We start from the raw sequence: 15,908 nt of genomic DNA, 5'->3' as shown, positions 1-15,908 counted from the left end.
CAAAACTGGCAAGCCTCAAAGTCTTTATTTCTTCTCCATGGATTTTAATTCCTTTTCTGCTTGCTCAATATATAGATTGAATAAGATCGAGGATAGGCTACAACCCTGTCTCACTCCCTCCCAATCACTGCTTCCCTTTCATGTCACTTGACTCTTATAACTGCCACCTGGTTTCTGTACAAATTGTAAGTAGCCTTTCGCTCCCTGTATTTGTCCTCTGCCACCTACAGAATTTGAGAGAGAGTATTCCATTTGACATTGTCAAAAGCTTTCTCTAAGTCTACAAATGCTAGAAACATAGCTTTTCCTTTCCTTAATTTGTGTTTTAAGATAAGTCATAGGGTCAGTACTGCCTTGTGTGTTCCAACATTTCTATGGAATTCAAACTGATCTTCCCTGAGGTTGGCTTCTACCAATTTTCCCATCCTTCTGTAAAGAATTCGTGTTAGTATTTTATTAAACTGATAGTTCAGTAATTTTCACATCTGTCAACACCTGTTGTCTTTGGGATCAGAATTATTATATTCTTCTTGAAGTCTGAGGATATTTCATCTGTCTTGTACATCTTGCTCACCAGATGGTAGAGTTTTGTCAGGGCTGGCTCTCCTGAGGCTATCAGAAGTTCTAATGGAATGTTGTGTACTCCCAGGGCCTTGATTTGACTTAAGTCTTTCAGTGCTCTGTCTTATTCTTCACACAGTATCATGTCTCCCATTTCATCTTCATCTAAATCCTCTTCAGTTTTCATATTGTTGCCCTCAAGTACATCACCCTTACATAGACCCTCTATATACTCCTTCCAACTTCCTGCTTTTCTTTCTTTGCTTAGGACTGGTTTTCCTTCTGAAATCTTGATATTCATGCAGGTGGTTCTCTTTTCTCCAGAGGTCTCTTTAATTTTCCTGTAGGCAGTATCTGTCTTACCCCTAGTGATATATGCCTCTACATCCTTACATTTGTCCTCTAGCCATCCCTGCTTAGCCACTTTGCACTTACTGTCAGTATGATTTTTAAGACATTTGTATTCCTTTTCACCTGCCTCATTTACTGCATTTTCATATTTTATCCTTTCATCAATTAAATTCAATCTCTCTTCTGTTATCCAAGGATTTCTACTAGCCCTTGTCTTTTTACGTACTTGATCCTCTGCCGCCTTCACTATATCATCTCTCATTCTTCTTCTATTGTATTTCTTTCCTCTGTGCTTGTCAGTCGTTCACTAATGCTCTCCTGGAAACTCTCTACAAACTCTGGTTCTTTCAGTTTATCCAGTTCCTATCTTCTTAAATTTCCACCTTTTTGCCGTTTTTCAGTTTTAATCTACAGTTCATAACCAAGAAATTGTGGTCAGAGCCCACATCTGCCCCAGGAAAGTCTTAAAATTTAAAACCTGGATCCTAAATCTATGCCCTACTATTATATAATCTCTCCGAAACCTTCCAGTGCCTCCAGGCGTCTTCCACGTATACATCTTTTTTCATGACTCTTAAACCAAGTGTTAGCTTCTGCCAGGTGGCTTCCTCTTTCATTCCTTATCCCCAGTCCATATTGACATACTAATTTTCCTTCTCTCCCTTTGCCTACTATTGAATTCCAGTCCCCCCTGACTATTAAATTTTTGTTGCCCTTAACTATCTGAATAATTTCTTTCATCACATATACATTTTTTAAATATCTTCATCATTTGTGGAGCTAGTTGGCATATAAACTTGTACTACTGTGGCAGCTGTGGGCTTTGGCTACAATAATGCATTCACTATGTTGTTCATAGTAGTTTATCCGCGTTCTTATTTTTTTTTTTGTTCATTATTAAACCAACTCCTGCATTACCCCTGTTTGATTTTGTATTTATAACCCTGTATTCACCTGACTGGAAGTCCTGTTTCACCTGCCACTGAATTTCACTAATTCACCCTATATCTAACTTTAACCTATCCACTTTCCATTTTAAATTTTCTGATATACCTGTCCGATTGAGGGATCTGACATTTCACACTATTCTGTAGAACGCCAGTTTTCCTTTTCCTGATAACGGTGTCATCCTGAGTAGTTCCTGCCAGGAGATCAGAATGGGCGACTATTTTACCTCTGGAATATTTTACCCAAAAGGATACCATTATCATTTAACCATACAGTAAAGCTGCATTCCCTCGGCAAAATTATGGTTGTAGTTTCTTTGCTTTCAGCCATTTGCAGTACCAGCACAGTAAGGACATTTTGATTGATGTTACAAGACCAGATCAGTCAATCATCTCGACAGTTGCCCCTGCAACTACTGAAAAGGCTGCTGCCCCTCTTCAGGAACCACATGTTTGTGTGGCCTCTCAACCGATACCCCTCCATTGTGGTTGCAACTACGGTGCGGCTATCCGTATTGCTGAGGCACGCAAGCCTCCCCACCAACGGCAAGGTCCATGGTTCATGGGGGGCTGACTATCTTATTATTGTAACAATATTTTGGATAATGTTTTAAAATATAACAGCTGGAATCCAAAACTAGTAAGAATGCATCTTTGGTAAAAATAAAAGGGTTTGAAACTTCCTGGCAGATTAAAACTGTGTGCCCGACTGAGACTCGAACTCGAGCACACAGCTGACGGCTACCTCACAACTTAGGATGGTCATAGTGCTGCCACCCCACCCCCACTCCTCTCCACAGTGTTAGGCAACCAATCCCTCTTGCCTCCCTGAAGAAAGAACACTCAGCTCCAAAAACTAGCATTACTATTTTCACTTGCCACTATTTCTATTGACTGAACTAAGAACTGTCCCTTCTGAAGTGCTGGCAAACCATTTTGTTTCTTGGTAATTTTAATAATTTTTTTTATTAGCATAGTCCATATCAATTCAGCAGGCTAGGAAAAAATCTTATCTCCATAGTCTCAGATGTTATTGAATTTAGCATATGTTAAAATTAAGGACTAAGTAAGGAACACATATTTGTTTGTTTTTCTCCGAAAAGAATTTCTGCTGCAAGGTACAGTCCTCCAAAGTTGACACTGCGCTTACAATTTTGAAGATGCAAATTTCGGAAAAATTTTAAAATGCTGTATCTCTGGAACAGTTCTATATATTTTGTTCATTTTTTATTTGAAAGATAATTTCTTGATGATTACAAAGAAATCCCCCATTTGGACTTACCTGTCAAAGTTCTTTTACTGTAGCATTCTGAATGGAAAAACTTATTTTTAAAAATGCCAAATCATAAAATTTTGATTTTTTTTTCTGTTAATTAGTACCATATAGTTCTACATTCCCTGAAAAAGAGCGCTTCCACTTTCAGGTGGAAAAGCTTGGTTGTGAGTAATTTGGGGTCTCCTACCTACAATCTAGCCAAATATTTAGCATCTGTTATTGGTCCTCATGTCGGCAAATGTGAACATCATATTCCCAATTCTATGGTGTTTATTCAGAGATTTAAGTCCCTGTTTCTTAGTCCCTGTGATTTGCTTGTAAGTTTTGATGTTGTGTAGCTTTTTACCCAGGTTCCTCTAGAAGAATCTTTGCAAGTAATTGGTGAGAAACTGGATGAGGAGACAACCAAGCTTTGCCGCCATTCGCTGACGTTGACATACTTTTTATTCAATGACAAATATTTTGAACAGACTGACGGGGTGGCTAGGAGAAGCCCATTGTCCCCAATAGTCGCTATCTTTTTATGGAGGATTTTGAGGGCTTTGCACTGAAGATGGCGTCTTTAAAACCAACCTGTTTCTGGAGGTATGTTGACGATATGTTTATGGTGTGGCCTTGTGCGAGAGAAGCTGTTGACTGCCTCCTAGATCATTTTAATTCCCTGCATCCTAGCATCAAGTTTATCATGAAGGTGGAAAGTGATGGAAAACGTCTGTTTCTGGATATTCTGGTGTGCAGAAAGGATGATGGAACACTAAACACACGGAACATTACCTGCATGCTTCTAGCTGTCATCCATCGTTCCAATGTACAGGGGTCCTGCAGACGTTGGCGAGAAGACCTTATGCCATTTCAGATGGAGAAAGCTTGACACAAGAAGTAGATCATCTCAAGGTTGTGTTCAAGTAGAATGGCTATACACATAAACAGATCCGTCGTGCTTTCCAGTTTGGACCTTCGCCTGAACCTCCAGAAGATACCTGCAAATCGGTGGCTTTTTTACCTTTTGGTGGGAGCATTTTCTCGAAAATAGGAAGAATTCTTAAAAGGTATCATATCAAAAGTATTTTTCTTCCGCCAGCCAAGATTAGAGCGCTTCTTGGCTCAGTTAAGGATGACTTGGGTTTGAGGAAGCCCGGTGTGTACAAGATCCCCTGTGGCCTATATAGGGTCTGCTGCTTGTGCTGAGAAGTCAGTTCCGGCGAGATCGTGTACCAGCACTCTCACCTGAAAATGTGGCCAGTTGCACCGCTGAAATATTGTGTCCAGATGATGCTATGATCCGGCTGCACACTCGAGAAGAATATTATCAATCTTCAAAACATTGTGAACAGGAAGTGAGCACAGATGGCACTGGCACAGTAATTCAGCTGGAAACCCGTATCCAGCACCTTGTCCATGTGGTAGCATAAAGTTCACTACAGTTTCGTTTAACTCATGACTGGTGTCTATAATCTCTGCAATCCACCAGTCACAGTCCTACACTCACGCCACAAACATCCCCCTTCTCAGGTTGTGAATCTGAAAATTATCCTACTGTTTCTGAGGTGTTGATCAAATGAATGACATTTCTTCTTTCTTGCTCTTTAAAGTGCGTGCAATATGAGTTCGCCCATAATTTTGAGTCTAAAAATGTGCCTTCTGAATTCCTTTCACAGGGGTCGTTTGTTTGGACCATTCTTTTTTTTTTCTGCTCACGGAATTCTTAGATTTCCTCTTTGGACAAAAGATGAGGGTTGTGGGTGTGTAAGATTTCACAACTCTCGTAAAATCCTCAGCATTTCTGAATCACATCTGCATTTGGTCTGGAAAAATTGTTTTGTAGCATCGAGCTTCAGCAGGCCTCCTACACCATCATAAGGCCCCTCCTCGTGACCAGTAGTACTGTATACCCAGTCCGTTGGCACAAGCGACCTACTCAATTCAAACAGTTGGTAACAGTTTTTAAAATGACTAGGAGCACCACCAGAAATGATGATGATCTTCTCTGCCCCTGTTTGCTGCTGAAGAATTTTGCACATTGCTAACAAAGCATGTGCTGAGTCATGTCCTGTGTCATCACTTACAACTGCAGCACTTGTGGTCTTGTTTTGAAAATGTGTCACACCTGTAAAAATTGAAACCTGGTCATTACTCCAATGATACCCTTGTACTTCTTGTGGCAGAATTGAAGACTGGTTCTCAGCAAAATCACAGTGAAGCACTAAACATAGTTCTTCATCCTGTATACACCCGTTCACTTGTGCAATATGGTGTTGTTGCAATTTCTTTAGATGCTGATGTGTTACTGCTTTTACTGACCATTTATCAAGTTCATTAATGAAAATGTCAAAGGCAACAGGTTTCTTAAGTAGTTTATTTTCCTCCCATGTCACATATGTAATGTCTGCAGAGTTATCTGCTACATCTTCCAGGCCAAGTGTCTATAAAGACAGTCTTCCCTTTCCTGGGCAGTCACCATATTGTTGAAACAAACAAGTCTTTCGCTTTGTCACAGATTACTAATGACTTCACACGCCTAACCGAGGTTCATATGTCACATGCTCCAGTAAGTTCTTCAAAGTTGCTTCTTCAAAATTTATGCAGTACACACATAAACAGACATCTCTAGGTGGGTGTGGAGCTACCCACTTAGGTCGTAGTGTATAAAATTTTGATCTTCCAATATATGAAGTTTTATATTTGCTCTTATAAATTGCGAAAGTTTCTTCAATACTGCGAGTCATGTACCTCTTCACTTTCACAACTTTTGGCCTTCAGTTGTTATAGTTATAGTGTCTTTTATGTTGGCACTCTGGTGAGAACACTCCCATTTATCTTCCAGATAAAATGACTGCACTATTTGAAGTTGAGCTGCCTCTACAGGATGACCATAATAGGGATCTGGTCTTCCAAAGACTCCTTTTACAGACCTCACATTTATTTCTTTGCCCACCATGTACTTTGATACTGATGAAACATGGTTCAGTTACAGTTACAGTTAAAACTTGCATCTTTTCACTGTACAATGCAGAATATTCAACAGCCAAATTGATATTTGTGAAAAATTCCTGGCAAGAGGTACAAGAGTGCTGTGGTTCATTTCCTTCTGAAGATGGGGTGGCCAGTTTTGAGAGTGTATTCATCCATAGCTTTAGCAATTTATCTGTCCTTTCTTGATACATAGAGCTTATGACTTGACTTCACTGAGCACAGTTTCTTAACAGCTGACTGATTCGGGGTATTTAATTCTTCCTCTATGAATGCAAAATCTGCATCATTGTTGTTTTTCTGTCTAAACATTTAGAACACAAAAAGTCGTCACTGGCAACATCTTCACTTTAAAACAGAGTCTTCAAGTGAGAACACTTGTTTCCAATCTGAACAAAGTCTGTTTCTTTGTTTGTCTTATATATCACACTTTTATGGATACGCAAATAGTTAGCACACTTGACTCTCCTGTGGCCCCAGTCAGAAGACATTTCAAACAGTCCTTTTCACAAAACATACTGCAACTGTGTCAAGTGGGAAATTCCTCATAAAAACACAGAACTCAGTAGATGGTCTCAGATTCCTTAGAAGCCTCTTCAGTAAACAAATTAGCACTGAATAACTACAATTCAGAAACCTGGAATGAACAACCATGACAAAGAAACTGACAAGAAAGTACAATAAAGTGTAAGAAGTATCTGCAACAATGAATGTGAAAAGAAATAACTGCAACAAAGACAATAGAAATGAACATTGTAACAAAGAAATTAGTAAGAAACAACTCCAGTTAGGACATACATTATCCTTGAAAGTTAAAAAAATGATTTTTTAAAGTAAAACCTGTCCAACATAAAAGTGGAAGCTCTCTTTTACAGAGAATGTGGTACTACATGGTACTAATCAACAGAAACAAAATCTAACTTTGCTGGATTGGCATTTTTGAAAAAAAAATTTTTTCTGTAAATTATAAAAAAAATTCAAAAGGTGACAGGTAAAAGAACTTTGGCCGATATGTCCAAATGGAGGATACTGTAGGAAGCATTAACTAAATATCTTTAAAATAAAAAAAAGCTAACAAAATATCTAGCTCTGTTACAGATACACAGAATATTTAAGAAAATTCCGAAATTTGCATCTTTAAAATGGTGTTTGCAGTGTCATCATTGGAGGCCTGTATCTTGAGACAGGAAATTTTGTTTTTTTGTAGGAAACAAAAAAATACATGTTTCATACTTACTGCTGAATTTAACATATGCTAAATTCAATAACATCCAAGACTATAAAGATAACCCCCCTGCCTGAAGTGATAAGGATATTGAATTTTCCATTCGTTGAAATATCACAAGTAACTCCTTTTGTTACCCTTTCCCGTTATAAGTGTTTTCTGTAATTTTGTGCATGTATTATGTAGTTCAGTTGGTGAAATTGACTGCGAAATACTTTGTAACATAATTACTACTTCAGATTTAAAGTTTTCTAATTGTGAATAAATCTCTGAAATGTTATCCTTCACAGTTGTATCGATGACAGTGAATGTTTTCAGAACATATTATTTCTGCTGATTACCTGAAAGAGACTGCAGTTTCTTGACTTTAACTTTTGGCTAACATCATCTTGGCCTCTCTCTTTAACTGTAATAATTTTCTGAGGAGATGTCGTGCTACAGCTGCACAATATATGAGTGTGTGTCCTATGCAATGTATAATTTTTATAACAATTAATGGTTCTGTATTCAAATAATTTAGGAGTAAAGTACCAACTGTACAGTTAGTGTCAGTTGAATACACAGTGCCAGGATTGCAGTCTGGCACGTTGACTGGGATTGTGGGGTAGTGTCAGGTAGAGTCAATAAGGAGAGGAAAGATTTGGGAAGTGGGAGTGAGGTAAAAAGAGGCTGTGAGTATGAGAGAGGGCTGGAGAATGGTGGCTGGTGGCAAGGAGGCAGGTAGGAAGTATATGAGATAGGAATGCATGAGGAAGAACAGAGATTCTTTCAGGGAGAGCACAGTAAACAGCTACATTGGGGCATCCATGATTGTTGGCAGATTTTAAGAAGCATGTAGAAAGAAACTGTGTGTGTGTGGGGGGGGGGGGGGGTGAGAGGGGGGGAGGTGTTGTTGGAGTTAGGAGGGAGATGGATTCTGAGGAAAGATTCTTATATTGACCTAAGGATTTAAGTAGTTATTGGAGGTTATTCTGTACTTCTGGGAAGGGTTCATTGTGGCAGGGCTGTGATTTACAATGACAGTGGTGGAGCCATGTCTTCAGGGATGGCCGTCAAATCAGGGTATGTCTTGATGTTGCAGGTGGCTGTTATATCTTCTGTTGAGAAGTTTGTGTTCTTGAAAAGGGTCCTGGGGAAAGATGGTGAGGCAAAGTTGGAGGTAATGAATTTCTGGAAGGTAATTAGGAGATGGTTAAATGAGGGAGGGTGCAGGCCATGGTTGGGTGATTGTGTGTACTGGGAGAGGCAAAGTTAGGCATTGGGAGTAGATTGTCTTTGGTTGGAGAAATTGGTAGCAAAGAAGTGTGTCAGTTGTAGGACTCTGGAAAAGGTGAACAGGTCTTTGATGAGTCCAGTATGGTTAAACTTGGGTAAGGGGGCTGAAGGTGATGCCCTCAGATAGGAATGAACCTTCTGTATGGTCGGAGTTTTAGTTGGATAGATCAAGAACAGTCATTTGGGTTTGTTTACTTCCTGACTTGTGTGTTGTTGGAGGGAGGGGTGTAGTTTTGGAGGATGTGGCAGATGGTAAAGGTCAGCAAGGTAGGATCCATGTTCTATAAGGGTTGAAGTTGATGTGAGATTGTTCACTGGGAGTAGAATGGTTGAGGATGGGCGTTGATGGGTAGAGGTGCTCAGAGTAAGAGTAAAATATAAATAAATTTGATAATTTTTTGAGTTGGTGTCTGGAGTGCTCATCCAAGTGTTGGAAGACAAGACTTCCAACTTAGAAAATTGGAATAGGTAGTTGGGATTGCGCAGTAACAGCATTGTGGAGAGAGCAGAGGCAATTCTGGGATGTATGTGCTCTGGGGATTGTTTCTATAGTATCAGGTTGGTGAGGTATAAGGAGTGGTGGAATCTGAAAATTAGATGGTCATTGTGAAACAAGTGGTAGCACCCAGAGAGGAGAGTTTTTATGGTCAGTTAGTCTAGCTTGCAAAAGGATTCATTCAAAGGCTAGCAAAGTGTCCATTCTGTTTTGTGTACACATGTCAGCAACTCAATGCTTCTGCTATTCAGCCAGTTGTTACTTTAACTCCTAAATTATTTAAGTTCTGTCATTGGCATGAAATATTTCATCTCCTTGAACAAAACTTTACAGGGCATCATCCATCGAGATATTAAATCTGACAACGTTCTTCTAGGAATGAATGGTGCAGTAAAAGTCACAGATTTTGGTTTCTGTGCCAACATTGTTGGAGATGAAAAGAGACAAACATTGGTTGGTACACCATACTGGATGGCACCAGAAGTAAGTTAAAAAGCTATTTCATCGAAAATAGTTCTAGATTTTTCTGATACTGTGTCGAATGCATACATAATTCATTTATATCTAGCAACAAAGTTAAAAAAAATGGAGACCAATATTTGTGAAAAATTTCAGAAAGTGGATAAAAATGGCCCCAATGTAATCAGAACTGGAGAGGCGGTACGTTGTAGACTGAGGTTGCTGTAATAAGGTTGGGATAGCTGATACTGATTGTGAGAAGTGTATTGCTCATTTCAGAATGGGGAAAGGAATCCCCCTCCCCTCCCCCGTCTCCCCCTCCCCCGTCTCCCCCTCCCCCGTCTCCCCCTCCCCCGTCTCCCCCTCCCCCGTCTCCCCCTCCCCCGTCTCCCCCTCCCCCGTCTCCCCCTCCCCCGTCTCCCCCTCCCCCGTCTCCCCCTCCCCCGTCTCCCCCTCCCCCGTCTCCCCCTCCCCCGTCTCCCCCTCCCCCGTCTCCCCCTCCCCCGTCTCCCCCTCCCCCATCACACAACACTCCCCTTCCCCCTCCCCCATCACACAACACTCCCCTTCCCTCTCCCCCATCACACAACACTCCCCTTCCCTCTCCCCCTCCCACTCCCCATCCACCTCACCTCTTTCCTGTCCCACCCCCCCCCCCCCCCCCCCCTGTGGCTTCGGGGGTAAGATTAGGCCCACGGTATTCCTGCCTGTCGTAAAAGGCAACTAAAAGGAGTCTCAAACGTTTTGGCCTTGTGAGATGGTCCCCAACGGGTTTGACCTCCATCCTTCTAAATTTTCCGAAGAGCGAGCCGATTGGGGAAGGGCGCCTTACAAGGAGCGATGTGGCCATCATGCATTACCATCTCTAGCCAGGTTTGTCGTCGTCGCTTAGCAGTCCCGCTCACCTACCATCTCTTGGGCGTGGATTTGTTCTTGGGTGCAGTTTATTGCAGTCTGCTATGCTGTGTCGCTTTATGCGCCAATGACGATATTGGACTACATCACCTGAAATCCAGCACGGTAGCCAGTCCGTTGTGGTGGGGCCGCCATGTACACTGTTGGTTGTAGCCCCCTGACTACACAGGGATCGCTCTGCTGATACCAGCGCCGTTAACTCCCCACGTATGCCAAGGAGTAGCTCCTTCGGGCATTGGGACTCGCGGCAATGGCCATCCTGCCAGGTGGCCGTTAATGAGGCTGGGTGGCGCCCGTGGGGAGGGCCCTTGGTCGGAGTAGGTGGCATCAGGGCGGATGACCCGCAATGAAGCGTGGTACATCATCTCTTGCTGGCGGCCAGCCGCCAGCAGTCTCTAAGCGTTCCAGGGCTCAATACAACGCAACTACATATGACCCCAAATCGTTCCCCTCCCTGGCTACACCATGGGAGGAACGAAAGACTAAGGATGCCAGCGAACCATACTCGCCCTGCTACCTGGTGTGTACGAGAGCTGATGGTGAATCCTTTACATCCATGAAGCCTCAGTTCTTCGTCGAGCACTTAGAGGACAAGTTCGGGGAGGTGGAGGGCTTGTCCAAAATGCGCTCGGGCTCGGTTTTGATCAAATTGGCGTCCTCCGCCCAGTCCCGCCGGTTACTCGATTGTAACAAGCTGGGGGATGTTCCGGTTACAATCACGCCCCATAAGAGTCTTAATATGGTCCAGGGCATAATATTCCATCGGGACCTTCTATTGCAGTCCGATGACGAGCTTCGCGCCAATTTAGAGCGGCGATGTGTTCACTTCGTCCGGCGCGTACATCGTGGTCCAAGGGATAAGCAGGTTGCCACTGGTGCCTTCATCTTGGCCTTCGAGGGTGATACTTTACCTGAGAAGGTCAAGGTGATGGTCTATCGTTGTGACGTCAAGCCATATATCCCTCCCCCGATGCGGTGCTTTAAGTGCTGGAAGTTCGGGCATATGTCTTCCCGCTGTACTTCCAGCCTCACATGTCGAGATTGTGGACGCCCATCACATCCCAATACTCCATGTGCTCCGCCTCCCATCTGTGTAAACTGCGGAGAGCACCACTCGTCTTGCTCGCCGGACTGCAGGATCTTCCAGAAAGAGCGCAAAATCATGGAGTATAAGACCTGGACCGCCTGACATACACTGAGGCCAGGCAGAAGTTCGAACGCCTCCATCCTGTTCGAATGACTGCCTCTTACGCCGCGGCTACTACTGTTATGGCCCCATTAGCTCTCCCTCAGACTGCCACCTCTCAGAGCCGGAATGCTACACCTGCCCCCTTGATGGTGGGGGGCACTTCACTCCCTGCTGCTCCTGCACTACCTGCCTCAGGAGCAGCAACCCCCCAACCATCGGGGACATCAGTCCCCACTTCTAAGCTGGGGAAGCCTCAAACTTCCCTGGCTCGAATAGCACGGAAAGGGTCCCTTGGGTCCCTTCCTTCCCAGGTTTCCGCCTCTGGGAAGGGTGCCGTCGGCCAATGGAAGAAAAGCAGACCAGCGGCTGGTCGCAGGGCTTCCCGCTCCTCCTCCGTCCCGGAGACTGACTTGCTGGAGCCCTCCCAGCCAATGAAACCCAAGGACCAGAGAGACAAGACAAAGAAGAAGACCTCTAAGGCCAAGGAACACGCGGTGGCATCCACCCCACTGCTCCCTACAGGCTCTGCGTCCGAGGGTAAGGTGGAGATCCGGGCGTCCGCTGAGGACCTGGATCTTACCGGACCCTCCGACACCATGGAAGCAGATTGTACTCGTCCTCCATCGGTGGCAGCAGGTGACCCAGTGGTGTGATCTGCCTCCTCGGCCCCTTCACGCCTTTTTCGGACATGGACAAAGCGATACTCCAGTGGAACTGCAGCGCTTTTTTCCACCACCTTGCTGAGCTTCGCCAACTCATCAGCAGTCACCCTTTCCTCTGCATTGCCCTACAGGAAACTTGGTTTCCGGCAATGCGGACCCCTGCCCTGCGTGGGTATCGGGGTTATTACAAGAACCGGGCAGCTTATGAGAGGGTATCTGGTGGAGTCTGCATCTACATCCTTAACTCTGTCTACAGCGAATGTGTACCTCTTCACACACCTTTAGAGGCTGTCACTGTAAGGATGTAGACGCCTCAGCCTATTACTGTCTGCAGTTTGTATCTTCCGCCAGATGGTGATGTCTCGCGTCATGTGTTGGCTGCATTGATAGCACAACTGCCTCCTCCTTTTGTGTTACTGTGCGACTTTAACGCCCATAACCCCCTGTGGGGTAGCGCCGCGATTACTGGCCGGGGTAGAGATGTCGAGACTCTTCTCTCGCAGCTTGACCTCTGCCTATTAAACACGGGAGAGCCGATACATTTCAGCGTAGTCCATGGCACATTTTCGGCCATCGACCTTTCTATCTGCAGCCCCGGACTTTCACCATCCATCCACTGGAGTGTCCATGACGACTTATGTGGTAGTGACCATTTCCCCATCTTTCTGTCACTACCACAGCGTCACTCTTCTGAACGCCCCTCCAGATGGGCTCTGAGTAAGGCTGATTGGGGCTTGTTCTCCTCTCTCGCCACTATCGCACCTTCCTTACAGCCTTTGCACGCCGCCAACATCTGGTTGTCGTCTTCTTCGACATGCGGAAGGCGTACGATACGACTTGGCCATATCACATCCTGGCCACACTTCATGGGTGGGGTCTTAGGGGCCCGCTCCCGATTTTTATTCAGAATTTTCTGTCGTCTCGTTCCTTCCGCGTGCAAGTTGCTGCGTCCCATAGTTCCTCCCGGGTCCAGGAGAACGGGGTCCCACAGGGGTCTGTCCTCAGTGTCTCCCTGTTTTTAATTGCGATCAATGGGCTCGCTGAGGCGGTGGGATCGTCCGTCGCAGCTTCGTTGTATGCAGACGACTTCTGCCTCTACTACAGTTCTGCTGGCATTGCAGTTGCTGAGCGCCAGCTGCAGGGCGCTATCTGCAAGGCGCAGTCGTGGGCTGTAGCGCACGGCTTCCAGTTTTCGGCCGCTAAGACGTGTGTTATGCATTTCTGCCGGCGTCGCACGGTTCACCCTGAGCCACGCCTTTACTTTGACGGTGAACCTCTTGCTGTGGTAGAGACGCATCGGTTCTTGGGACTGGTATTTGATGCCCGGTTGACTTGGCTGCCTCATATTAGGCAGCTTAAACAAACATGCTGGCGGCATTTAAACGCTCTCCGTTGCCTTAGCCACACCGGATGGGGTGCCGATCGGTCCACCCTTCTCCGGCTGTATCAAGCGCTGATCCAGTCCCGCCTTGATTATGGGTGTGTGGCTTATGGTTCGGCATCGCCATCAGTATTGCAATTGCTGGATCCCATCCATCACTGCGGGATCCGACTCGCCACAGGAGCATTTCGGACAAGCCCTGTTGACAGCTTACTTGTGGAGGCTGGTGTTCCTCCATTGCGGATCCGGCGCGACCGACTTCTGGCTGCTTATGCTGCCCACGTTTGTAGCTTGCCAGGGCATCCTAACTACCGTCTCCTGTTCCCGCACTCGTTCGTCCATCTTCCAGACAGGCGGCCCCGGTCAGGGTGTACGATCGCGGTTCGCATCCGGGCTCTACTGTGTGGGATTGAGTTTTTTCCTCTCCCGCCTGTTTTCCGGGCCAATCTCCGTCTGCCCCCTTGGTGTGTGCGCCGACCATGCATTCGGCTGGATTTGGCACAGGGTCCGAAAGACTCGGTCCCTCCTCCGGCCCTCCGTCGCCGCTTTGTTTCTCTCCTTGCCGAGTTCCCCGGATCTGCCGTGGCCTATACTGACGGTTCGATGGTCTCTGGTCGCACTGGTTACGCTCTTACTCTAGAGGATCATTGTGAGCAACAGTCGCTGGCACCCGGGAACAGTGTATACACTGCCGAGTTGGTTGCCATCTATCGCGCCCTAGAGTATATCCGCTCCCGCTCAGGTGAGTCCTTTGTCATCTGTAGTGACTCCCTGAGTTGTTTACGAGCTCTTGACCAGTACTTTGCTCGTTCCCGTCTGGTGATGGCCATCCACGAGTCGCTCCATGCTCTTATCCGTTGCGGCCGCTCCGTGGTCTTTGTTTGGACCCCAGGTCATGTCGGCATCCCGGGCAATGAGCGGGTTGACACGCTGGCTAAACAGGCAGTGAGTTCACCGGCTCTGGAACTTGGCCTTATGGAGTGTGATCTCCTGTCGCTTTTGCGCCAGAAAGTGCTTGGTGCCTGGGGTGACGAGTGGCGCACCCTGCCCACGCCCAACAAACTTCGGGCGGTGAAGGAGACGACCAGTGTGTGGCGCTCCTCCATGCGGGCCTCTCGGAAGGACTCTGTCGTCCTCTGCCGGCTGCGCGTTGGCCACACGTGGCTGACGCACGGCCATTTGTTGCGCCGGGAGGACCCACCGCTATGTCGCTGCGGGGCAACTCTGACGGTGGTCCACATTTTGGTGGACTGCCCGCTTTTAACAGGACTCAGGCAGACGTTTGCGCTGCCTGATACCCTCCCTGCCCTTTTATGTGATGACGTAGCTATGGCGGACCTCGTGTTGAGTTTTATTTGGGCAGGGGGTTTTTATCGTATGATTTGAGTGTTTGTCCTTTTATTTCCTGTATTGACTTGGGCCTTTGGCCTGTGGTTTAAACTGTGGGTTTTAATGTCATTTGGTGGTTGGCTTTTCCTTATTTTCATGGTCGGCCAACCACCTTCACACTCGGTGTGATTTTAGTTCCGTTTGTCTGGTCTTTGTCTGTCTTTCTTGTATTGTGTCGTCCCTTGTCTCAGTTCTCCGTTTTTAACGACTGACAGTTTTTATTTTGTGTGATTTTATCGTGGAACAAGGGACCGATGACCTTAGCAGTCTGGTCCCTTCAATCCCACACCCAACTAACCAACCTGATCCCCCCCCACCCCGTCCCCTCTCTCCTCTTCCCCCTGTCCCCTCTCTCCTCTTCCCCCCGTCCCCTCTCTCCTCTTCCCCCCGTCCCCTCTCTCCTCTTCCCCCCCGTCCCCTCTCTCCTCTTCCCCCCGTCCCCTCTCTCCTCTTCCCCCCGTCCCCTCTCTCCTCTTCCCCCCCGTCCCCTCTCTCCTCTTCCCCCCCGTCCCCTCTCTCCTCTTCCCCCCCGTCCCCTCTCTCCTCTTCCCCCCCGTCCCCTCTCTCCTCTTCCCCCCCGTCCCCTCTCTCCTCTTCCCCCCCGTCCCCTCTCTACTCTTCCCCCTGTCCCCTCTCTACTCTTCCCCCCCGTCCCCTCTCTACTCTTCCCCCCCGTCCCGTCTCTCCTCTTCCCCCCCGTCCCGTCTCTCCTCTTCCCCCCGTCCCGTCTCTCCTCTTCCCCCCGTCCCGTCTCTCCTCTTCCCCCCGTCCCGTCTCTCCTCTTCCCCCCGTCCCGTCTCTCCTCTTCCCCC

The 15,908-nt window shown here is 46.3% G+C and overlaps 1 protein-coding gene across 4 annotated transcripts in view; it reads left to right on the top strand.

Moving 5' to 3' along the window:
* The window catches only part of LOC126298317 (serine/threonine-protein kinase Pak), a 114,004-nt gene that overhangs the window by 83,432 nt on the left and 14,664 nt on the right, over nt 1-15,908 (top strand). For all 4 annotated transcript variants that reach the window (XM_049989616.1, XM_049989614.1, XM_049989615.1 and 1 more), the window contains exon 8: nt 9,435-9,584. In XM_049989616.1, coding sequence (XP_049845573.1) covers nt 9,435-9,584 — 150 coding nt within the window. The remainder of the gene's footprint in view (nt 1-9,434; nt 9,585-15,908) is intronic.

The sequence above is a fragment of the Schistocerca gregaria genome, chromosome X, assembly GCF_023897955.1.
Source record: "Schistocerca gregaria isolate iqSchGreg1 chromosome X, iqSchGreg1.2, whole genome shotgun sequence".
NCBI classification, from domain to species: Eukaryota; Metazoa; Arthropoda; class Insecta; order Orthoptera; family Acrididae; genus Schistocerca; species Schistocerca gregaria.
This window is presented reverse-complemented; position numbering and strand designations above follow the sequence as displayed.